We start from the raw sequence: 24,685 nt of genomic DNA on the forward strand, positions 1-24,685 counted from the left end.
TTGAGAAGGTCCTGATGTAGACAATATCTTAATGTAACCCAGGGCAGAAAAGAAGAGCACTTGCAATATAGTAAGAGAGAGTGACAAAGGAGGGCACAGGAAGAGAAAGAAGGAGGGAGTTCATGCAAGGCTTTGCAGGTCTTCATAAAGAATCTGGTCTTTACATCAAGAGCAGGAGGAAACCATTAAAGAGCTTCAAGTAAGGAAGTGATGTTCTTAAACTTGGATTCTTTTTCTTTTTAAGCTTAGTGTGTATGAAGAAAGTAGAATTGAGACTATACTCTAGGGAGAGTTGGAGCTGTGAGTTCAGTAAGGAGGATACTATAATAGATTCATCAAGTGAAGATCAATGGTGCCTGGGCTATGATGGTTTCAATTGAGTTTCTTCCTGTTTTTCACCTTTTAGTGACTTGAGACCAGCAAATGAAATCCCATTTCTTCACAAAAATCTGTCTTCAGTTAAAAATAAATTTTGTGAGAGCAATTTTCATGTTTTATTAATAATAATTCCTAAAAATTCTTGACCCTTTCTATATTTGGGTTTAGCATTTGAGTGACTGACTGATCTTCTTCTTGTTGTAACTGGTTGCCTAGTCTGTTCCTAAGTGTATTTTACTGTATGGCTAAGAGCACATGTAGACTGGGTTTTGAGCACATCACACAGGCCCTCAGTTTAGCCACTGTACAGACAACATTTACTATGAATCAACTCACTTGGTTTCATGAGAAATCTCAAAATTGTAGCTTGCCTCCAGAAGTTTTGCATTTAGGGAAGGTATTTTTATCCCAAAAGGGCTCAATTATACACAGAGCAGGGAATTCTATTATAAGGGATTAGTCCACAATAAGTTTAATTCAGTATGTGCTCTTGCAAACCTATGTTACACAGAATTCTTGAGTATAATGACAACAGGGCAGGGAAGGCTGAAGACAACAGAAACAGTGTAAGTGGGGACCAAGATTCAAGTTCTATGTACCTGATTCTAGGGAACAATGGGGCTAGAAGACAGTAGAAAGGTTTCATTTGGGTTCCCATCACCAATATTCTCAGCTATTTCAAGTCACTCTTCAACTGAGTCTCCACCAGATGGTTTCGAGTACAGAACAGCTATTTGTGACTCCCATTGACATCTATTTTTCCAAGTGAGAGACAGCCCCATATGTCAGTGCAATATGGTGAAGCATCCGTTTGTGTTGGTAGGAACCTAACATTCGCTGGTCCCCTTTTCCTCATGCCTTTTCCTGCCTCTCTAATCTTTTCTAGGTCTCAGGCCTGTCAAGAGGACCATTGGCTGTGGTGGAAGATAGCGTCTAAGTCTCGTGTATGGCGTGGTTAAGGTTGCAGCCTCTCACCTCTGCCTTCCTCCATTTTGGGCTGGTTACTTTTGTGCTCTTCCTGAATGGTCTTCGGGCAGAGGCTGGAGGCTCAGGAGATGTGTCCAGCACAGGGCCAAGCAATGAGTCCTGTTCAGGTTCATCGGACTGCAAGGAGGGTGTCATCCTACCAATCTGGTATCCAGAAAACCCTTCCCTTGGTGACAAGATTGCCAGGGTCATTGTTTATTTTGTGGCCCTGATATACATGTTCCTTGGGGTATCCATCATTGCTGACCGCTTTATGGCATCTATTGAAGTCATCACCTCTCAAGAGAGAGAAGTGACTATCAAAAAGCCCAATGGAGAGACCAGCACAACTACAATTCGGGTCTGGAATGAAACTGTCTCCAACCTGACCCTGATGGCCTTGGGCTCCTCTGCTCCAGAGATTCTCCTCTCGTTAATTGAGGTGTGTGGACATGGGTTCATTGCCGGTGACCTGGGACCTTCTACCATTGTAGGCAGTGCAGCCTTCAACATGTTCATCATCATTGGTATCTGCGTCTATGTGATCCCTGATGGAGAGACTCGAAAGATCAAGCACCTACGAGTCTTCTTCGTCACTGCTGCTTGGAGTATCTTTGCCTACATCTGGCTCTATATGATCCTGGCAGTCTTCTCTCCTGGTGTGGTCCAGGTTTGGGAAGGCCTCCTCACTCTCTTCTTCTTTCCAGTGTGTGTCCTTCTGGCCTGGCTGGCAGACAAACGACTGCTCTTCTACAAATACATGCACAAAAAGTACCGTACAGATAAACACCGGGGAATTATCATAGAGACAGAGGGTGACCACCCTAAGGGTATTGAAATGGATGGGAAAATGATGAATTCCCACTTCCTCGATGGGAACCTTGTGCCTCTGGAAGGGAAGGAAGTGGATGAGTCTCGCAGGGAGATGATCCGGATCCTCAAGGACCTGAAACAAAAACACCCAGAGAAGGACCTAGATCAGCTGGTGGAGATGGCCAATTACTATGCTCTTTCCCACCAACAGAAGAGCCGCGCCTTTTACCGGATCCAAGCCACCCGTATGATGACTGGTGCAGGTAATATCTTGAAGAAACATGCAGCAGAACAAGCCAAGAAGACCTCCAGTATGAGTGAGGTACACACTGATGAGCCTGAGGACTTTATCTCCAAGGTCTTCTTTGACCCATGTTCTTACCAGTGTCTGGAGAACTGTGGGGCTGTACTCCTGACAGTGGTGAGGAAAGGTGGAGACATGTCCAAGACCATGTATGTGGACTACAAAACAGAGGACGGTTCTGCCAACGCAGGGGCTGACTATGAGTTCACAGAAGGCACTGTGGTTCTGAAACCAGGAGAGACTCAGAAGGAGTTCTCTGTGGGCATCATTGATGATGACATTTTTGAGGAAGATGAACACTTCTTTGTGAGGCTGAGTAATGTCCGCATAGAAGAGGAGCAGCCAGAGGAGGGGATGCCTCCAACAATACTCAACAGTGTTTCCTTGCCTCGGGCTGTCCTAGCCTCCCCTTGTGTGGCCACAGTGACTATCTTAGATGATGACCATGCAGGCATCTTCACTTTTGAATGTGATACCATTCATGTCAGTGAAAGTATTGGTATTATGGAGGTCAAGGTTCTGCGGACATCTGGTGCCCGAGGCACAGTCATCATCCCCTTTAGGACAGTAGAAGGGACAGCCAAGGGTGGTGGTGAGGACTTTGAAGACACATATGGGGAGCTGGAATTCAAGAATGATGAAACAGTGTAAGTAACCTTTCTGTATTCTAGCCCTCTCCACCTTATACCATGCTGCCTCTCTGTGTCCTACACTATCTTTTACAGCTCTTCCTTATGACTGTGTTAATGTCAAACTTTGGTTTCATCACAGGTATGCAGGATCAGCAGACACTACTGGACAGGTCCTGTTTCCAAAGTCTCCTTCAGTTTCTCACTTTAAGTCTCTGGGCAAGGAGTCCTGTGACAGGGTCTAAGGATACAGAATGTTTTTTCCATTGAAACTCAAAATGATGGCTGGCTGGTTAGAGGCATTGGATGACAAAAGTTTTGTAATATCAAACTTTGGAGAATTCTTGTGACCAAGTAAGAGCTAGGACACTAGTTGGGCTTCTCCTTCCTCCCTCTTACATATCAAGGACTGTTAGCTTTGAAGCTGACCCTTACCATTCTGGAACACCAATAGCCCAATCAAAATATTCCCAAGAAAACAAGTGGTATTGGCTTTCTGCCTGATACCATATTGCAGCTGTATTGCATAGGCAGATTTCAGGCACTTCTCTTTCAATTTGGAAATTGAAAAATTGATTGAAACTTGGCAGTCTCCTTGAATTTCTATAGGCTATTTTATGGAGCAAGGCTTGCCCAGCCTAGGTGAGACGAGTCAGTATGGTTGGGTGCTGGCGGTTCACAGAGTCATAGTCTCCTGTCTGTAGTCTCAGTTCTAAGTTCCAAAATCTGGCTATGTAGTGAAAGAGAAGCCAATTAGGAATGGTGGGAGAAAGTACATCTTCCATGAAGTCATCTGTTTTTACAGACAAGGACTCACCTGAAGTCTTCTTTGGTTATGACCTCATTCCTTCAGAACCTGTAGATATTGTACTTCTATCACCTCTGTTGCCTCTCCCCATTGAACCTTCTTGTAAACTGGGCATTCTGTCCTTTTCTCAGATAAGTGGCTTTGAAAAAAAGAAAGCAGAAATGCTTGCCCCAGAATTTTCATCTTGTCACAGAGTAGAATTTCCAGGGTGGCCTAGAAGAATGGATGTAAGAAAGGGGAACTGACTTCCTGCTTCTCTCCATGAGCAAATAGCAGTAGCAGGACATGCTATAAAGAATAAAAGAGGGGGTGTCAAACTGCTCCAAGAACCTGCTGATTTTACTTTTAATAGGAAATGAAACCACAGTCCCATGAGTGAGGTGTTGTAGAAGTGCTTCTTCTCAGATCCAGCCATGGTACAGAGTTCAAAAAAGGTTGGGTCCTTACTCAATCCCTTCCTAATAATGTGACTTTGTGCAAGTCATTTGGTATCTCTGGAACTAAAATCTCTCATATGCAAAGTGGGAATAGCAATACTTTTTTTTTGCCTGGAAGCAGGGTCAGATCTTTTTGCAGTTCCTTCCAGCTCTAAGATTTTCTGAACCATGGATGCAGGTCCTCAGTGTAAGTCAGATTTGCACTAGCCAAAAACTGAACGGGGGATATTGTCTCCTGAAGTGGAATAGCCGTTGACAAATTGATTTATTAAAGCTCTGTTTAGTCATTTTTGCTGGGAAGGATAATCATTTGTTAGTGTAAGTAAAAACCTGTGCCTTCCAGAGAATGCTATCCATTTATATATACTCTGAGGAGAGTGTTCATACATACAAATGATGGCCAGTCCCTCATTTGGGAAGATGAACTTCATGAAATTTCACACATTTATGGCAACGTTGGTGTGTGTGGGAGTTTATTACCAGGCATTAAATGACATCAAAACCACAAAGTTTGACATAATTCAATAGACATGATTCCTCTGATTCAGTACCTATCTATCAATGGCATGGAAGGGTAATGTTTGGGAGATCAGAGACTTGGATCTCAGTTTCTTCATTCTATTATTAATCAATTATGCATGTAGAATCTTTGAATATGACTAAAGCTTCCTCAAACTCATTTGTGTTTTGTTTGTTTAATATCTTGGTGTGAATGAACCTGTGAATTATTACTTCTGGGTGATATTTGCTCCAAAAGTATGCTAGCCTCCGGAATTTTGAGATTCTTATTCAGATAATCTAGGGTTTGATGAACAAACAAGTGTTTCCATCTATTCCTTTGCATTGTTTTTTGACTTCAGTATGGTTGATCCTTTTGGTCTTCTTTATTGCAAAAAACTGAACCCAAAACATGCTGGTCTATCCTCACATGACAGCTTTACCTATGAGATTTTAAACTGTAAATTTACAACTAAAGGCAGAATTATATAGTGGAAGATCCATGGGTTCTAATTACTCTGGGTTAGAATTTTAGCTGAACTACTGACTTAACCATATGGTTTGAAGAAACCTTGTAAAACTATGAGATCATTTCCCCATTAATAAAATGTGAATAGTATGTGTGTAGTGTTACCTGTACATGGCATGTACTCAGTAAATAAGGCCTTAATAGTAATATTGATGATTTAACAATATTCTCAGAAGATACTGTTAAGGTGATCAGGTTACTTAGATCTCTTTGTGACCCTAATTAATGAGCATGATAGTTCTTTTGGTCACCATGAAGAGTCCTCACCTAAACTCGTGAAATATTACAGCCTGAAAGGACTTTAGAATATGTTCTAGAGTAGTGCTTCTTAAATGTTAATGTGCTTATCAATCACTAGGAGAATCTTACTGGACTAATGTCCAGCTTATAACTCAGAAGGTTTAGGGGGAATTTGAGATTCTGCACTTATATAACAAGATTCAGGTACCAACTTAAGAGTAGAAAGGGTATAAAGTTCTTACCCAAACCATGATACCCAGAAAAGAAAGCACCTTTTCAAATGACTTGATAATTGAACCATGAGTGCTTGCTTTCCAGTTATACCTTTCAACTCCAAGTTAGAAAGAACCCAGCTCTACTGAGTCCCTGCTAATTGCAATACCCCAATCTGGGAACTGCAATTGAAACCTTCAGGGCACTTGGACAGAAGCTGTGTAATACTTGGAACAATCTCTCTTTCTAATCCCTCTTTCTTTGTGAAGCTTTATTTGCCCACCAAGCCTAGCAATATTGTAACTTTTTGCTTTGACTGTAGCCCTCTAAATATAACCAAGTTATAGAAAGGAATATGGTTTACCAACGATACTGGACACATGCATTCACTTGCTTGGTTTTATGCTCTATTTCTCGATGGTGTCTTTAGGAGCATGGTCAGATGAAAGGTATAGACTTTGGAAGCTGACAAATAGCCGTGAATCCATAACTCGCCATCTGTTTAACTTCACTTGTATGAATTCCAGTTTTTTGGAATGACAGAAGCAATAGTATATATCTATCTGCAAATGAGTGATACGTAGTATATACAAATATGAAAAAATGTACCTTTAGCACAGTGCTTTCTCACAGAAGGTGCTCAGTCACTCAACAAACATTTGTTAAATATTTGCTATGTATTACATACATTTCTAGGCATAGGGGATAAGACAAGCTGGCATTTTATCTATCAAGGATCCTACTCTCAGGAGAAGAGGATCAAGGTATACAAACAAATCCCGACATGTGGGAGAAGGGTATGGTTGAGATAGATTCATTAAAAGAGGAATGAGAGCTCCCTACTATATACATGACTCTACTGACATGTCTAAAGTAACCTTCATTAAAGATGTAGTTGTGATAGGGGTGGAGTGGGGTTGGTGCATGATTAACTTACATCCATATTACAATAAATCCTTGACATTTGCAAGGGATACTATTGACATCTTCATAATTTAGAAGAATTCCCACTTTTGTGACTATCACTACAGTCCTTCATGAGAATTATCGGCTGTGAGATTACAGCATACAGTAACAAAACCTAACAGAGATATGAGTTTAGCCTGCATGCTAATTTCACTCATTAAACAAATGACTGGCTCCTAGATCCCAGGCTCACAGCACGCCTCTGCAAAATAACAGATTATTGCAGCCCATGGACCTTTGGGGTCTCTGGGAATACTCAGCCACAGATGTCAAAAATGCAAATGCCAGGATCTACCATAATTAAATAGCACAGTCCTCCTTCAAAGAACAGAATAGTGGCTGTGCCGCATGTGTCCCAACCAAATACAAATGTTAAAGCTTGAAGGTATCTGACTGCCCATCTTATCAATTATGAAGCTCAGATTCAGAGAGGGAAAGTGACTTGTCCAATATCACGTACCTAGATATGACAGAAAGTTAGGCTTGGGAAGGATTTGAGAATACAGATTTAATGCCTCTGCCTTTCTGGTTTGGATTTCTTTGTTTTATTTTTACTCACTGGTAAAATGTTAAATTTAGGAAGAATATGGCAGTTCTTGGGTAAAAGATACTCTAGAAGTACAAATAGAGGTGTATTATGTGCCTAATGTCTTAACTAAGAGTAATTACTATACACTAGTTTTAATATCTTGATTCACCTTGAGCCTGTTTAGGAAGGGAGACAATGAACCCAGAGAGTTTTTTTAAAGTCTTACTTTCTCTGGATTCTTCTGGCTCTTAAGGTCAAAGTTTCCTCATTCACTTACAAGATGAAGGTAAGAGATATGGGAACAAAACAAGGTGGGAAAGTGAGGAGGGCTCTTCCGGGCAGTCCAGCCTTCCATCAACTTCCTGAATGTATTTGGATGGGACATGAGCTCTCATTCCTCTCCTTCCTTGCCTATGGCCCCATCAACACCATGGGGAAAGTAACCGAGCTGTGGTCATCAACTTATTCAAGATATTTTCTCATTATTATTGCTTTTTTAGTAGTGAAAATTATAGTGAAGTTTATTAGGAAAGGAATATAGTACAACAGGATAAAAGTGGGGAGAAATGGGGAAAAGGGAGAAGCATTTCCTGTCTCCATGCAGTAAATGGGAATAAAGACTCCTTGTTTTTTAAAAGAGAAACGAAGCTATGTTTCCAGAATCCAGTCTGAAGTCTTGTCATAAAGCTGGCAGACTATAACTGATAGTTAAAGAGAGAGAACTGCTTGAACTACAAATAGATCAAGGTCCCCATATGCAAATTCTGTGCCTCCTAGAGACATTTTGAAAGAAACACATGCTTGAAGATTTTGCTAAATAATATGAAAGAAAGCACTAGATACTTAGTCTCAGGTGGCATGACAGTTATCATTCATAGGAATTCTATTCTCACCCCAACCACCAACTAGACACAAGTAAGAAGTGACCCATAAATAGAAAATAATTTAAAATTGAAAGTGGAAATAGCTTATTATAGAAAAATTTGGGGTTTTTTTCTGCAAACTTACTGATCATCAGATATCCGTATATTCAGCCATTGATTTGGCGCCATTGTCTTTACCCTCTTTAACTAAGGGCCAGTGTGCATGGGCACGGTTTGGCTAACCTGTCCCTGCCTGAGTACCACTCGGTTGTCATTCAATGGGTTCCTGAAGAACCACTTATTTGTGAGCCAGACAACACTCTGTAGTGGGTTGGTACTTTCAAAATAAGTGGCACTTGAATAATAACTTCCAAATATGGCAGAATAGGGTTGCAGAATTGATTATGAATGACTACTACTGCCTTCTCTCCCTAGTACTCCATTTTCCCCAGATCTTTTAGTCTTGATTTGTAAACCTTTTAAATTTCTCCTCATGTATTCCACGTGACCTTCACAGATCCTACTACCATCTTCAACCTCCTTCTGGGTTGTGGTGGTGCAAGGGACACTCTACCACTAGCCATGGCCCTGGCTGCACATCGTCATTTTTTTTTTCACTTTCTTCCTGGTGATACCCACTTTCTGTTTTTAGGCTATTTTCTTGCACTTGCTTGCTCTTCTAAACATTGTCCACGTCAGCCTTTGTTCCTCCACTGTGCACATGCCAGGTGCTGTAGAGCTTCTGTTGTGGTTCCTAGTCCTCCTTGCACTCAGCACCTTCCCACTCAATGCCTTTAGCCACTCTACTCTCCTAATCTGATCCAGTTCCCAATATTCCCTTCCTTCTCACTGTTGGCATCTCTACTTAAGTTGCCTTCTGTCCCCTCTGATCTATGAGTTCTTTGAGTGAGCAAAAAGGAGCTAGGAAAGTATCCTTCAAGGAAGCCTGTCATTTAGACAGCAAGAACTAGCTCCAAGGTACCACCAAGATGGATCTCTCCCAGGAAACAAACCACTCATGATGGTGCTCTCCTTTCCTTCACCATAAAACATTTGCCTGACTCTATGTGGGGACAGGAAGATTTAATCACAAGGATCCAGCAGAGACTGGAATGAGTGTCAGAAAGCCATCAGACAACTCTTAGGATTGCCTTCTCTTTCTGATATGCTCCCTCCTGGGCCACATAGTCTCCTGGCATATTTACTTCTCTCCATGGTCTTCTTTATTACTTATAGCTTGCAGTGATACCTTACAGACTAACATACTCTCTTCATATATGGTTCAGCCTCTTTACTCTGATAGGCTCACTAGTATTCTAGCTCAAATTTCTTTTTTTTTTTATTATTCATATGTGCATACAAGGCTTGGGTCATTTCTCCCCCCGCCCCCACCCCCTCCCTTACCACCCACTCCGCCCCCTCCCTCTCCCTCCCACCCCCTCAATACCCAGCAGAAACTATTTTGCCCTTATTTCTAATTTTGTTGTAGAGAGAGTATAAGCAATAATAGGAAGGAACAAGGGTTTTTGCTGGTTGAGATAAGGATAGCTATACAGGGCATTGACTCACATTGATTTCCTGTGCGTGGGTGTTACCTTCTAGGTTAATTCTTCTTGAACTAACCTTTTCTCTAGTACCTGTTCCCCTTTTCCTATTGGCCTCAGTTGCTTTTAAGGTATCTGCTTTAGTTTCTCTGCGTTGAGGGCAACAAATGCTAGCTAATTTTTTAGGTGTCTTACCTATCCTCACCCCTCCCTTGTGTGCTCTCACTTTTATCATGTCTAGCTCAAATTTCTAAGAGAAGGAATTTGATTGTTTATTCAATTTGACCATGTCAAAAGCCACTTGCCAGATATGTTGTTTGCCCAGTTGTTTGTCAAGTACCTCTTCCTCCCACCCCACCCCATCCCAGCTAATCTACATAACTGAATGGAAGGGTAGATAAATGAAGTTACATGAGAATTCAATGATAAGCTGCCTAAGCAGTTGTATCAATAGATGGTGGGCAATGTCACTTCGAGAGGTGTCTCAGGTGAAATAGGCATCTTTTGCCTCTAAATTGACACAGCATATAAGGTTTATAGAGCACTGGGGCAGTGGGCTGGAAGAATGGAAGCCCCCGAACCTATCAAAAGCATCAAGTTGACCACAGATCCACATCCAGGAGTAAACTGGCCTCTGCCCAGATCAACAGAAAACATTCCTAGTGAGCAATGTTGAATGGCATGAAACTCAAGGCTACCAGGGTCATTTAATCCTCTTTACCCTTCGCTGATCCTCTCCAAGAGACTAGCATCAGCAGATAATCTGTCATTTTCAGGTGTACTATTTGGGTACTGAGTCACTTTCAAGACCTCTTCCTGGGTTTGGAAACAGAGTAGCCTGTGTTCCAGACCATGTCCAAGAAAGAAAGCTTCCCTGCCTCTCTTGCCTGCCAAAGATAGAGTGACAGCCCTCCTTGAGCATCTTCCTCTCTACACTTCCCTTGCTGGACAGCTGGCCCACTAAACTCAGCTGGAGCCATTAGGCAACCCCTCTTTATCCTAGGAGCTGTAACTTTCCAGGAACTCCTAGAAGCCACACTATTCTCATCTACAGGTGGCACCATGTATGGCTCTTATCAGGTGCCCACGTGCCAGGCCCATGGCTGGGATGGAAAATAAGACTCCCCTTTTGTGTCAGCTCCAGTCAATGAGTAGTGGCTGTAAAGGGGCCTGTGTTGAAAAGAATTTGTGAGGCTGTGTTTGGGCTGAGCTATAGATGTGAGAATCAAAGGCCAAATGTCTGCCAACTAACTCTGCTGTTATGGTTTGAATATTAAATGCCTTCATGTTGCCCAGCTAGTGGCGCTATTTTGGAAGGTTGGTGGAAACTTCAGGAGGTGAGGCCTAGTTGAAGGAAGAAGTCACTGGAGATGTGCCTTTGAAGGTGATATGTAGCCCAAAATCCCTTCCTCACTTCTGCTTCCTATCCTTTATGGTGAACAGCCTGTTCTGCTGCACACACTCTTGCCACTATGATATTCTGCCCAAGTATATGGGGCCAATGAGCCAGGGGACTGAACTTTCTGAAATCATGAGCCCAAATGAATCTTTTCTTCTTAAGTTGTTCCTGTTGGCCATTGGTCATAGTGACAAGAAAAGTACCTAATACACCAATTGCTGGGACTAGTGGTTTTAGAAAAAACTTCATGTGACAGAGAGACTAGGAATCTCCATTTTATAAAGGATGTATTAATATGAAATTGCCAGTCTGTCTCCAATCCTAATGAGAAAACCACCTTAAATCACTCTCTTATTTACTTGTATAACACAGAACCTTCTATCCCTGGATGAATTCAGGGACATGAATTCCCACTGGACAAATGAAGCCTACGATTTCCTTATCATATAGAATTTTTCTGGAGCCCTTTCTAAAATACTGAGCTTCATAAACTGGTTCATTGGTTCCCAAACTACTCCTATCACAGGTCATTTTCACCATCTGCCCCTCCCCATGGAACCTGTGTTTTAGAAATTATTAGCCAATAATTAAGGAGTCCTATTTTTTCATACAATATAGAAAAAGATAACTAGGGCTACTATGATGAGTTAATATAGTCTAACCAAAGCAGAGAGGAACAAAAACAACTTAATTAACCATCATAGACTGTTGAAAGGATAAATGCTGCATAGTTTGAAGTTTGAGGAGACAGTAGAATGAACACAGTCAAGAGCTGACTATCAAAGGAACTGACTGATATAAAATGCTTTGAAAATATTAGTGACTCATTGTCTAAGGTTGCTTTGATGAGGGTAACCCTGTAGGGAGATCAGAATATTCTGGAGAGAATGGGCATATTATCGGTTACATGAGCCTTACCATTGTTTTTTAGATCTCTGGGAAGGCTTACTAGTATTGCTGTTATTTTTCTTGTGTAACAAAACTTTTAATATTTGTATGAAAACATAAGGTTCCATTTTAAAAATTATTTTGTCATACCATTAGGGTTGCTATTATAATTTTATTCAGATTATGTAATTTGCCACAGAACACAGAAGTTTTAAGTATCAAAACCTTGTCTGGTGTGTGCTTCACATGACATAGAGACAAATATTAGCATCTTTTCATTCTAATCACATATTCTTTTACTGTGTTACATAGTTCAGCATAAGAATAAGGTCACCAAGCTAAAACAGTAGGTTTCATTTTTCTAATATGGAGGAAGCTAAGAGTATACTCCACATTTCTTACTTAATGGCAAGAGTTGGCTTCTTCCCTTTTAATTCAAGGGAAACCAAACTCAGAGAATTTGGCACAGGCAAATAAACTCTGTTACTTCCAGCCCAGAAATCTGGATTCATCACTCTTGACTGGATTACCCACCCTTGCCCAAGCCAGTCTACAGAGAGTTCTTGCTTGTGTGACTTTATCACCAGGACCTACCAGCAAGTGATGCTTTGGCCTACTGCTGGAGAAAAGATAAGGCTGACTCAGGGCCATGCAGTCAGATCCAAGGGGCTTCTTTGATGTTGTCTCCATGGTGTCTGAAGGCAGACAGGACCAAGGGTTAGAGGGAGGTGATGTGGGGCTCAGGTACCACTCCAGGAGAGCCTATCACAGCCCTCATATCAATGAAGACAGAAGCAACAGGAAAGTGGAAGCAGGGAGGTGGGTGTCAATTTCCCAGCAGACATTTGGGGTGCTCATACTGTGAGCTAAGCACACACACACACACACAGAGAGAGAGAGAGAGAGAGAGAGAGAGAGAGAGAGAGAGTGAGAGAAACAGTCCCAGTCTTCAGGGAGGCGAGTCTAGTGGGGAAAATGAGTGTGTATGATAGATGCTATAGAAGGAGCAATCACTGAGGGCTGTGGCCACACAAAGGCAAATCTCCCTCCTGACTTTTGTCAGGGATTCAGTTTGATGTCATCAGTGGTGACTTGCACACCCGCCACTCCAGCTGATTCAGAAGGACTTGTTAAGAAGGAATAACTAACTGGCTTTGACTTCTGGGGCACATGCAGGCATCAGTAGAAGTTGGCCTCAGGTATAAATGATCTCTATGCAGGCTGTGTTCTCTACCAGAATTGCACCTGGTTCTACCCCCATGTCTGGCAGGATGCTTCCCACACCATAGGGACCCAATTAACATCTGCTAAATAAATGAATGAATGAGTTAGTGAGTGAATTCCTGGCATACCTTTTGTCTGTGTGCCACTTCCAGCTTGCATCAAGCACAAGGAGACCTGGGATTGAATTATGCCTCTCAGGCAGGAGGACCAGAGAGCACCCACCATTCTCAGCTCTCTGTTCCTTCCTCCTTCCCTCTCTGAGTTTCAGCAAGACCCACAGAGCCCTCTGGGCACTGAGATCCCTGAGTCCTGTATAGCCTGACTCCTGCTTGGCCCCAGCTCTTCAAAGGGGCTATTCCTGTACTGCTTAGCTACCTCTGAGCATGGGCTGCTTTTGATGCTCAGGAGACACCCTGGAATTCAATTAAGCATTTCCTCCAGGGAGCATGTAATTATGTCCTATCTGGACCTTGTAATGACAGCCCCCTGCCACTGCATAGGGAGTTGCCCTGCCCAGCTACCCAGAACCTTTCCCTGGGAGGGAAATAATCTGCTTAGTCCAGATTGGACACAGTTCTGTGCAGCACTTCCTCAAATGCCTCTGAAACGAGTCCTTACTAACAGAATGGGCCTGTCTTGGGGGAACTGAAGGTGTTTCTGTCCTGCTTTGCTGTTGGCCATGAGACTCCGACCATCGTTGATCTTGATGAGAGAAACAAAGAGAGCATCTGATTGTGGTTGGCAGGGAGAGGAAAGAAAACTGATGGGTTTTGCCTATTTTCTATGTTAGCTTATGGGAAGAGATTGAATTTACCTGGGTAATTCAAATGCTGGGATTTGGAGGGAAAAGATTCCTGCTCTGTTGTAAGCTGAAGTAGAAGCTGACATGGTTCTCTGTATGATTTTCTTTGCTCCTTTGGTCTTGATTTCTGGGTAACTTTTTAGGTTCCTGGGTAGTATCTCAGTTTGCTGTAGACACTGCTCAGGAAGTCTTTCTGACCTGTGCCACTCTGGGATGGTAATTCAGGTTTACTTTTCCCTCATCTTGAGAAATCCAACCTAAAACCTTTCCTTGACATTATGTCCAAAATGTCAGTGGCAATATGCACTGGGTTGAATAGTGTCTGTCTCTCTTAAATTCATGTTCATGCAGAAACTCAAAATGTGGTCTTTTACACCCTTATAAATTAATTGGTTATGTTGAGATTATACTGGATTAAGGGAGAAAGCTTCTGTGACTGGTATCCTTATAAGGATGCCTTATGAAGACACACAGAGAAGCAGTCCATGTGACAGCAGAGACAAAAATGGGAGTGATGCAGCCAAGGGGACCCCAGGAGTTGCTAGTAAACTTCCAAAGTTAGGAGAGAAACACAGAGCAGATTCTCAGAGCCTCTGGCAGTAATCAACCCTGTGTGTTAGTCAGGCTTTTTGTTGTGACAAATACCTGAGGAAAATAATTTAAAGGAGGAAATTTTTATTTTGATTCACAATTTAGAGGTCTCAGTCCATGGTCACCTGGCTCCATTGTTTCTAGTCCATGGTGAGGTACAAAATCATGGCACGAGAAAGTGATAGGGCAAAATTGCTCACCTCATGGCAGCCAGGAAGCAGAGAGAAACAGACAGGAAGAGGTGAGGGAAAGATGTACTCTTCAAAACCGTGGTCCCAGTGACCCTCTTCCTCCAAGCAGGCCCCATCTTCTAATAACCTCTTCAGTATGAACTCATCAACGGATTAACCCATTGAGGAACTTAGTGTCTTCATGATCCAATCTCCTCTCAATATTTGGATTCACTAGCTAAGGATCAAGTCTTCAATACATGAACCTGTTGGGGGATACTTCATATCCAACCATAACACCCCACCAACACCAATAATTTTAATTTCTAGCCTCCAGACTTGAAAGAATAAGTTTCAGTTGTAAACCACCAAGTTTATAATAATTTATTACAACAATTATAGCATATGAATATGTAACTCCTATATAATGCCTCCTCCAGACTTCACTGTGTAAATTAGGAACCTCACAGCTATGGTCAAAGGACTGGGGGAGAGAAGAGCTGCTTTGAGAAGGGGTTCTCTGTACCTCAGGGCACTAACCCTTAGCCCTCAAGGGAGGAGGAAGCCAGAGCTCCTCCACCAACTTTGTTACAGGGAGACTGTAACTGCCAATCTCTTCAATTCCTGTTTACAAATAGATAAGGGTACAAATAAAAAAGGCCACTTTGTCTAAGCCACATACCCCAGTCCACTTAGTTGTTTTGTTACAGCTGTTATAATGGCTTTTTCCTCCACCATTCAATGTCCTTAGCCCTGGTCCTTTCACAATTCTTAAACAAGTGTCAGTGGCTCCAGCTGGTGCTCCAGTAGTGACATGCTCATTTCTGCTTTTCTGTCCTTCCAGACAGCTAAACTCTGAGCCATTAGCAATATGAAACCAAGTTAAGAGTCTCTCATCTCGTGGTTGCCATGGTGGTGCACAACTGTAATTGTGCCTGGGAGGCTGAAGCAGAAGGATCAGGAGTTTGAGGCCAGCCTGGGTTACATAGCAAGACCCTGTCTCAAAAAAATAAAGTCTTTTCTCTTGTAATTGGGCAGGAAAGCAGGACCAAGTCTCCAGAGCCTTTCTCCCTTTGGAGTTCCTTGGTGCCTTGAAGCTGGTCCTGAGCTGAAGGTGTGTTACATGTTTATCCTGAAATGAGTGTCTGTTACCTGCTTTCCTCTGCAAGGAGAGGCAAACCTGGCTGTGGCATTGCTGAAAGTGCCATGAATAATCTAAGAGCAGCCAAGGTCATGGCTGTCTGTCACAAAAAGAGAGGCAAAAATATGTGGATAGTGGTACTGAGTGAGCATGGGGAGCTAGAAGGCAGAATTTTGTCTTATCATAAGAAGTATAGTCACCAATAACAAAAGTATGAAAGCAACTGTGTGAGTTAAACCTCAGATACACATAGGAGGTAGTAGAGCGGCATGATTAAATGCATGGGCCTGCCATCAGACAGACTGAGGCAGAGTCTTGGCTTGGCTACTTATTGGTGGAGATCAAGAGAAAGTTACCCAACCTTTCATTTTATTGACTTATGTAATGTGGGTACTAATGATAGTTACCTCGTAGGGTTGTTGTGAGGATTAAATACAGTCATGCAATAGAAAACATTTAGCTTAGTGCCTAGTCTCAATTACTCACCGGGGAATGATGTGCTAGGTATTAGTTAAGTTACTGGTAGAATCTTGGCCATGTGTCCCAGCCATTCTGACCCCCCTGGGCCAGTGTTTTGCTCCAGTCTCCCCATCAGTAATTGAATTCCCTCCCTGTACCCACGGTTAGCTTTTAGCAAAAGACAGTTGATCTAAAGATAGAAAGTCAAAGAGTATTGTCTGGAGAAAGGTGGAGGAAAATGTCTGTCTGGGCTTTCTTTGACGATGTCAGGTAACATGACAGGTTGCTCCCCAAGGAAAGAGCTGCCCCAGGCCAGGATAGAAGGTGACCTTGAGGTTGACTCCTCTGCATCCTGATGTGGACTTTATCTGGCTTTCTTGGGAGAGGAAGGAAAAGAGAGAAGGAACATAGAAAATGAAGACGAATAAAACGAGAAGAGAGGAAGAAGGGCTGGGAGGAGGATGGGCAAAGTCTTGGCTCAAGGATAATTACATATGAAATCATTTGCCAGTGAGATTCTGCACCTGGAAAAATGACAGTAATTACAGTGCAGGTTCCAGGGGGCTCTTTAGCATGTATCTGAGACATAAACCTTAAGGCCTGTCATTGAATCCACTACCCAAGCCCCATGATATGTGTACCCTCCACCCACAGCCTGTGGATGATCAAGAGGCTAGAGCAGAGCAAGTATGGCTTCAGAGCCCCACTGATGGGCTTATGTGATGAAAACCTACAGAGGGAAAGACTGTACTCAGTGGCCAAGAAATCTAGAGTGAAACCCTCAGTCCTACTGTTGTGCTGTCAAAGGTACTTCATCTTCGCCATGCAGCCCCTGAAGAGGAAGTTCTAAGACTAGAGAATTAACTATTTCCTGGCCTGATTCTGGCTTTCCCAATCAGACAGAACTGTATGCCTTTCTTTCTTCTTTATATTTGATGATGACTCACCCTTGCCTTCATCTTACCTAGGCAAGGCAGTTTTCTGTCCTCTTACGGTATCAAATGATAACATTGCCACTCATTTAGTACTTACAATATGCCAATGTGCCAGGTATCACAGCAAGTGTGTGACACATTAGTTAAGACTAACACTAAGCCTCTAGTGCTATAGCCTCTTCCCAGCCCTGACCACTCTGCCTGTGCTTCCCCTTTCACAGAATATCTTGTCACAAAATTGAAGTCAAAACTTTGGGTTTCCTAGGTGTCCTTTCTCACGGTTGTTCAGGGCATTAACCTACAACTTCCTATGGTTGGGGCATAAATTGCCTTACTGGCAGAGCTCCCCCTGGCTCTGAACAGCTAATCACTGGATTCCTGCCTTGATCGTGGCCATACTCATAGATATTCCCACTGATGAAGCCCTTCCCTGAAGAACACTTGGCTTCTGCCCTGTGTCTAGCTGCTGCCCTGGCCCTCGTCTGACCACTGGTTAAACCTTGCCCCTGCACATAATGGTTGAATCATATATAATTGCATCAGCCAGGGATGCTATCTTATCTGAGTCTTAGAGGGTCTTTTTCCAATCTCAGGTGGCTGTTGGCAGAAGTAATTTCCTTGCAGCTGTAGAATTCATGGCTTGCTTTTTCATGGTCAACAGCAGAGGGAATCTCTCACTTCTTCTAATTAGTTCAAACCAATTCAGGATATTTTCTCTTAAAGTCAAGGCTTAAAGTCAACTAAGTAAGGACTCTAATCCCTTCACTTTTGCCAGGTAACATAATCATCACATATAATCCTTATCCTGTTTACACTTGAAGGAGAGGATTGATTTTATAGTGCATAGACATGGAAGGAGGCAAAGGAATCTCAGAGTCACATTAGAAATCTGCTTCCCATGCTTTGTGACCTCAGATAAATTGACTACCACACTTCAACTTTCTTACCTGGGAAAAAAGGCGGGGAGGGAGCAATCAGACCAGTCATATAGAATTACTATAAAGATCAAAAGACTATAACATGTTGGAAAGTGTGGTAGATAGTAGACACAAGTTGTGTTAGTACATTTTATTATAACAAAATGCCTGTTGTAGGCTAACTTTAGAAAGAAAAGACATTTATTAGCTCATAGTTTGGAAGATGAAAGTCCAAGATTGGGCAGCCCCATTGGTTTGGCCTCTGGTAAAGGCCTAGCAAGTGGATGGCATCATGGTAGGAATGAATGTCTGTGAGAAGGAAAGTTCATATTACAAGACAGGAAGCCAGAGAGCAAATAGGGGTTAGGCTCAGGCTTTTATGACAACTCACTCTCAAGAGAACTCATGGGTCTCAAGAGAGGTTCCTTAATCCCTTCTGAGGGCATCTCCTCCAATGACCTTTTACAGGTATCACCACCACTCACACTGCTACACTGGAAAACAAACCTCCTATGTCTGAACCCTTGGAGAACACACTCAGTCATATTCAAACCGTTATACAGAATGATTTTACACAAATCCTTCCTTTTGTTCAACTATCCAGCAGTCTCTGTGGTTTGAAATACCACAGAAAACCAGCTCGAGTGGCCAAAATTATGCAAAATAGTGTGGTCAGTTCTTATTACTCATAGTAGCTATCTTCTAAAAAGTTACTGCAAACATTGAATCAGTGAATAACGAAGCATTGCTACTGGGAGAAAAAAAGGGTTAGGCTCCCGTGAGCCTCTGGTTTTCATCAACTGATCAATAGATAACCTTGTCTTAATCTTGTATTTCTATTTAAAGATATCTTGTTAACATATATTATTCATTATTAACATTGAACTCATGGTTTATAATGCTATATACCTTATAGCTGAATAATGCTCATCTAACACATTTTATTTCTCCTATGGCACATACGGCCTTTTTGCACTTAGGAATGCTAAACTGTACTTCAGTGCTACGTTTGGGGAGTCATTTTAAACAGGAAAATCACCAACAAAACCCATATAAAAACAATATAAAAACCATGGCACTAAATAGACTGCATAGAGGACACTGTTTACAGGATAACAGCTAAAATAAGAGAAACAGAATGTTGCTTTGATTTACCTCAGGTGAGAACATGTGGCCAGGTCACTCAAATTTTATAAATATGCAAAAAATGTATGAAAAATAGCAGACAGATTATTTTTCCATCCCCCCATGAATACATAGAACTATAGCCAGGATCAGAAGTGGAGCAAGACTTCTTTTCCCTTTGCCCTTGCTGGGCCTCTTCAGAGTGCAATCATTTCCTCAATACATTTTACAACTCTTCTAGGAACCATTTAAAAAGTGAAACTGAATCAACACTAATAAAAGGTTGAAGTCTGCCAGTCATTCAGTATTAAGAGATGACACATGCTAGAGGAGTCTTTTGAAGACAAGGACTCACCACTCCAACCTCAGACCCAGATTCCTGCCAACAGTACTTTGGCTTGAACTTTCCAGCCATGGCATTGTCAATATTACAGATCTTCCACTTCCTGGAGTGGAGGGGGTTTCCTCAGCCATGTATTTAGCAGAATGCAAGTCACCAGTGGCCAGAGCTGACTGTGGGTGTGCTGAACAAGATATCTTCCTATTTTTCCTCTGCTTGTGCAGAAAGATTGTAACAGGCACTGGCTGGCAGTGACTTTGAAGCTCACTCATAGTATTCCAGAAGTCACCTTATCTTGAGCGTTCTCTCATTCTGACACTTTGGGACAAAATGTTTTCCTTCCTTCCTTCCTTCCTCCCTTCCTTCCTTCCTTCCTTCCTTCCTTCCTTCCTTCCTTCCTTCCTTCCTTCCTTCCTTCCTTCCTTCCTTCCTTCTTTCCCTCCTCCCTCCCTTCTTTCCTCCCTCTCCCCCCCTTCCCCCTCCTTTCCTCTCTCCTTCCTTTGGCTTTGCAACCATCTTTCCTGAGCCTCTGTCTCTGCACTTCTTTAGCAGCATTGGAACTCATCTGTCCTCCTACCCTGCTAACCACAGCTCATTAGAGCCTATAAGCAGCAACAGCAGCTGGAGGGCCAAAAATGGGGCCGGGGCTTCAGTGTTGAGGAGAGTTCTAGGAAGGTTTTCTGGGGCAGGTAAGTTCATTTGTTTCTTTTGTGTGCTCCCCTTTTTCCTACACACACTTTTACTACACCAAAGGAAAACAGAAAACAATGATCCGTTTGACAGTGTGGCTATCTTTGGATACTGAGCCTGCCATCTACAGGAGCCCTTCTGTGTAATCAGTTAGCAAAACACAGCAGAACCCTGTGTTTTGTAGCTGATACAGCAGGGCGACATCTCTAGCAATAGCAAAGGCTGGGATATCTATTTCCTTCACTAAAAAATTAAATAGCAAAGCTGATTCCATATTTAGGAATTACGCTTAGGTGCAGGTGTGGGTGCACAGTAACCAACCAAACCCAGCTGGCACCACTGTCTGTTCTCTGTGTGATTTATTGAGTTTAATAATGGAGATATAGTAAATTCAGAGTGATTTAGGGGCTTCGTGTAAAATTGATATGTGAAAGACTTGGGAGTAGATGAGGATGCCTCTCCAATATTTCACCTTCAGTTTTGAGCCCAAATAAGCACTTACAAAAAGCAAAATAAGTAAGTGAATAAATAAAAGAAGGTTTAATCCAAGAATTTCTGTGCCTGACAATATCTTATAATAAGAACTGTGTTTTTTAAAACCACACTAAGATTCCACCTCACCCCTGTTAGAACAGCCATCATCAGCAACACCACCAACAACAGGTGTTGGCGAGGATGCGGGGAAAAAGGAACCCTCTTACACTGTTGGTGGGAATGTAGACTAGTACAACCACTCTGGAAAAAAATTTGGAGGCTACTTAAAAAGCTGGACATCGATCTACCATTTGATCCAGCAATACCACTCTTGGGGATATACCCAAAAGACTGTTACTCCAGAGGCACCTGCACATCCATGTTTATTGCGGCACTATTCACAATAGCCAAGTTATGGAAACAGCCAAGATGCCCCACCACTGACGAATGGATTAAGAAAATGTGGTATCTATACACAATGGAATTTTATGCAGCCATGAAGAAGAACGAAATGTTATCATTCGCTGGTAAATGGATGGAATTGGAGAACATCATTCTGAGTGAGGTTAGCCTGGCTCAAAAAACCAAAAATCGTATGTTCTCCCTCATATGTGGACATTAGATCAAGGGCAAACACAACAAGGGGATTGGACTATGAGCACATGATAAAAGCGAGAGCACACAAGGGAGGGGTGAGGATAGGTAAGACACCTAAAAAACTAGCTAGCATTTGTTGCCCTTAATGCAGAGAAACTAAAGCAGATACCTTAAAGCAACTGAGGCCAATAGGAAAAGGGGACCAGGTACTAGAGAAAAGGTTAGATCAAAAAGAATTAACCTAGAAGGTAACACCCACGCACAGGAAATCAATGTGAGTCAATGCCCTGTATAGCTATCTTTATCTCAACCAGCAAAACCCCTTGTTCCTTCCTATTATTGCTTATACTCTCTCTACAACAAAATTAGAGATAAGGGCAAAATAGTTTCTGCTGGGTATTGAGGGGGGGAGCGGGAGGGGGTGGAGTGGGTGGTAAGGGAGGGGGTGGGGGCAGGGGGGAGAAATGAACCAAGCCTTGTATGCACATATGAATAATAAAAGAAAAATGAAAAAAAAAACAAAAAAAAAAACAAAAAAAAAAAAGAACTGTGTTTTTTAATTTCCCACCCTGTCAGCAAATATGATCTGTGACTACTCAGTAACTTCAGGGCATGGGCTAAAAGGGGTTACCAAATGTCTTCATTTAACACAGTCCAGCTGAGAACCCGCCTGCGCCAGCACTTGCCTGCACTGTCATGGAAAGATTAATGTGAGAGAGGGTCAGGCCTGAAAGAGCTCACAGTTTGTCAGGAGACACCAAATACTCGAGCCAACAAAATGATGCTGCCATCTTAGAAACAGTCCTGATAGTCATGGCATTAACAGAAATGTGAGGAACATAAAGGATTAATGTACCTGAGTTTAAAAATAACGGTTGAAGACAGTAACAGAGGAATGCAATTGACAACTGAAATATACAGACTGTAATGACTTAAAGATTCATTTTAAAAGATCATTATGAGCTGGGAACAATCCAAGAGACTTTCTTTTGGAGGAAGGTTGGGAGCCAGATCTTGAAGGGTAAATTCTTTTTTTTCTTACTTCCTATACCAAGTCTTTGTGTGTCAGGTGGAGGTGAGTGGAAAGAGGTTGTGACAACAAATGGAGAAAGATTTTTCCTGATATTACAATCCAGCTCCTTAAACCTGACTTGATTCTTCCAGCCCACATTGTTTGGGTCTCTCCTTTGTGCCACACAGAGGGGATATGCAGAGGAATCAGACACAGCCCCAGTACCCATGCAGCTCAGATCCCAGTGGGGGAGACAGGCTGATAGACAGAGATAATACAATGAGATGAGTATCATAGGAGGTTGGTGGTCACGGTGAAGGGTGCAGGCGATGGATGAACAGAGTATACACAAGCACCAGCACTATTGCTGCTGTTGAGAAGCAAGCCAGTGGGGCTATTGGGATGGATCTACAAACCCCATGATATCACCTAAGTGGGTGCATTTTTAGTGAGAACAGATGGCTAGTTGGAAAGGAGTCACACTGTGAGGCCAGCCAGATAGAAGGAGAGAGAGAGAAATGATGTAAGAAAGGCACTGGGTCCCTGTGGACATGAAGGGACATCAGGAAGGCTCCCTAGGAGGGTTATACTCCTAAAATGATAGCATGTAACCTCTAGTGGTACTCATTCATTGCTTTGTAGTATTCATTGAAACTAGGGGCTATTTGTTTGGTGTTTCATCCAAAGCTTCTCCATTCTTCCAAGTCTGAGGGTAGTTTGCTTTGTTGACAAGTATAAGAAGTTAGAAGAGGGACCTGTGAACTCTCTGGTCCTACCAAAGAGGTCCACCAATTGAAACAAATGTTCATATTCCATTTATGAACTGCTGCTTTGAAGTCCTGCTCCAGCTACCATATTTTGGAACTGTCTAAGCTCTAAAGCCGGGTGTTTAAATCTTCATACGGTCATTTATTAGCTACATAACACTCTGTCAAGTCACCTAGCCACTAGCATTGGAGCACAGGGGTTTTCAAAGATCTGAATCTTGAATCTTTCACTTGCTATCTATGTCACTTTGCGCAATGCATTTAATCTGGCTATGCCTCCTTTTTTACCCATACAATAGGTTTACTAGTATCTGTGTGCAGATTTGCAATAAAGTCTAAATAGGCTAACCATGTTGAATACACATCTGGCTAGTCACTTTCCATCCCTGTGACAAAATCCCTACAAAAACAAAAACAAATAAAAAAAAGCCCAAAAAACAACTTTTAGCAGGAAAGATTTATGTTGGTTCTTGTTTTAGAGGTTTTCATCCATGTTCACTAGGTTTCGTTGTTTCTGGGCTGGGATGAGACAGACAACATGGCAGCAGCTCATGGTGAGCAAAGTTGCTCAAAGCTGCTCAGCTCAGGAAACTGAGAACAAAAAAAGAGGAAGAGGCCAGGGATAAGGTATCCTCTCAAGGGCATGCCCCCAGTGACCCACTTCCTCCAATCAGGCCCCACCTTCCACAACTGATGGATTAATCCACTGATTAGGACAGAGCCCTCATGATCCAGTTACTTCCCCTAAGCTCATCAGCTAGCAACCATGCTTTTAACACATAAGCCTCTTTGCGGAACTCTTCATATGCAAACCATAACAACTTCCAGTGTTGTCTGTGCAATGGTAACCTCTTGATAAATGTTAGTAAAACCCAACCAGCTAACCCACCAACACAGAAACCTCATAGCCAAGGTTAATAAAGGAGTCCGTGATAAGCATGCATGTAAGGCACCTGGCACCATGGCTAACACAGAGTAAGTGCTCAATAAATTAATTGTTGTTATGTTCAATGTGAACATCATCCTCTTCTCCATAGACTTCAGCTTTTCCTAGCTGTTTAATGGGGACATTATCCCAGCAGAAACATTGAGTTAACTGAGTCCCTACTGTGTATATGGCTAGCTGCTATAGAGTATCAGGAGAGATGTGGATTTTTTTCCTGCCCCTACATGGCCTATAATTTAATTAGGGAGATGTGATCAGTTGGAAAGGGAGCTTCCAGTATACAGAGCAGTTTGTGGTAAATGCTAAGTGCTGCAGGTAAAGGGTTCACCAAGAAGATCTCACCAAGGTCCAGGAAAAGGGCGCATCTTAGGCTGGGCATTTATGAAAAGGAGTGAAAGAATTAGTAATTGATGCACACCTACATTACCTACCAGATCATATGCAAAAGTATTACCAAATTCTCACAATATGCTACTCTCTCATTTCAGAGG

The 24,685-nt window shown here is 42.3% G+C and overlaps 1 protein-coding gene across 6 annotated transcripts in view; it reads left to right on the forward strand.

Annotated features, from left to right (window-relative positions):
• Slc8a3 (solute carrier family 8 member A3) overlaps window positions 1-24,685 on the forward strand; it is a 139,192-nt gene that overhangs the window by 17,960 nt on the left and 96,547 nt on the right. For all 6 annotated transcript variants that reach the window (XM_074067677.1, XM_074067679.1, XM_074067676.1 and 3 more), the window contains exon 2: window positions 1,265-3,108. In XM_074067677.1, coding sequence (XP_073923778.1) covers window positions 1,325-3,108 — 1,784 coding nt within the window. In that variant the 5' untranslated portion in view covers window positions 1,265-1,324. The remainder of the gene's footprint in view (window positions 1-1,264; window positions 3,109-24,685) is intronic.

This window comes from Castor canadensis, chromosome 3 (genome assembly GCF_047511655.1).
Source record: "Castor canadensis chromosome 3, mCasCan1.hap1v2, whole genome shotgun sequence".
Lineage (NCBI taxonomy): Eukaryota > Metazoa > Chordata > Mammalia > Rodentia > Castoridae > Castor > Castor canadensis.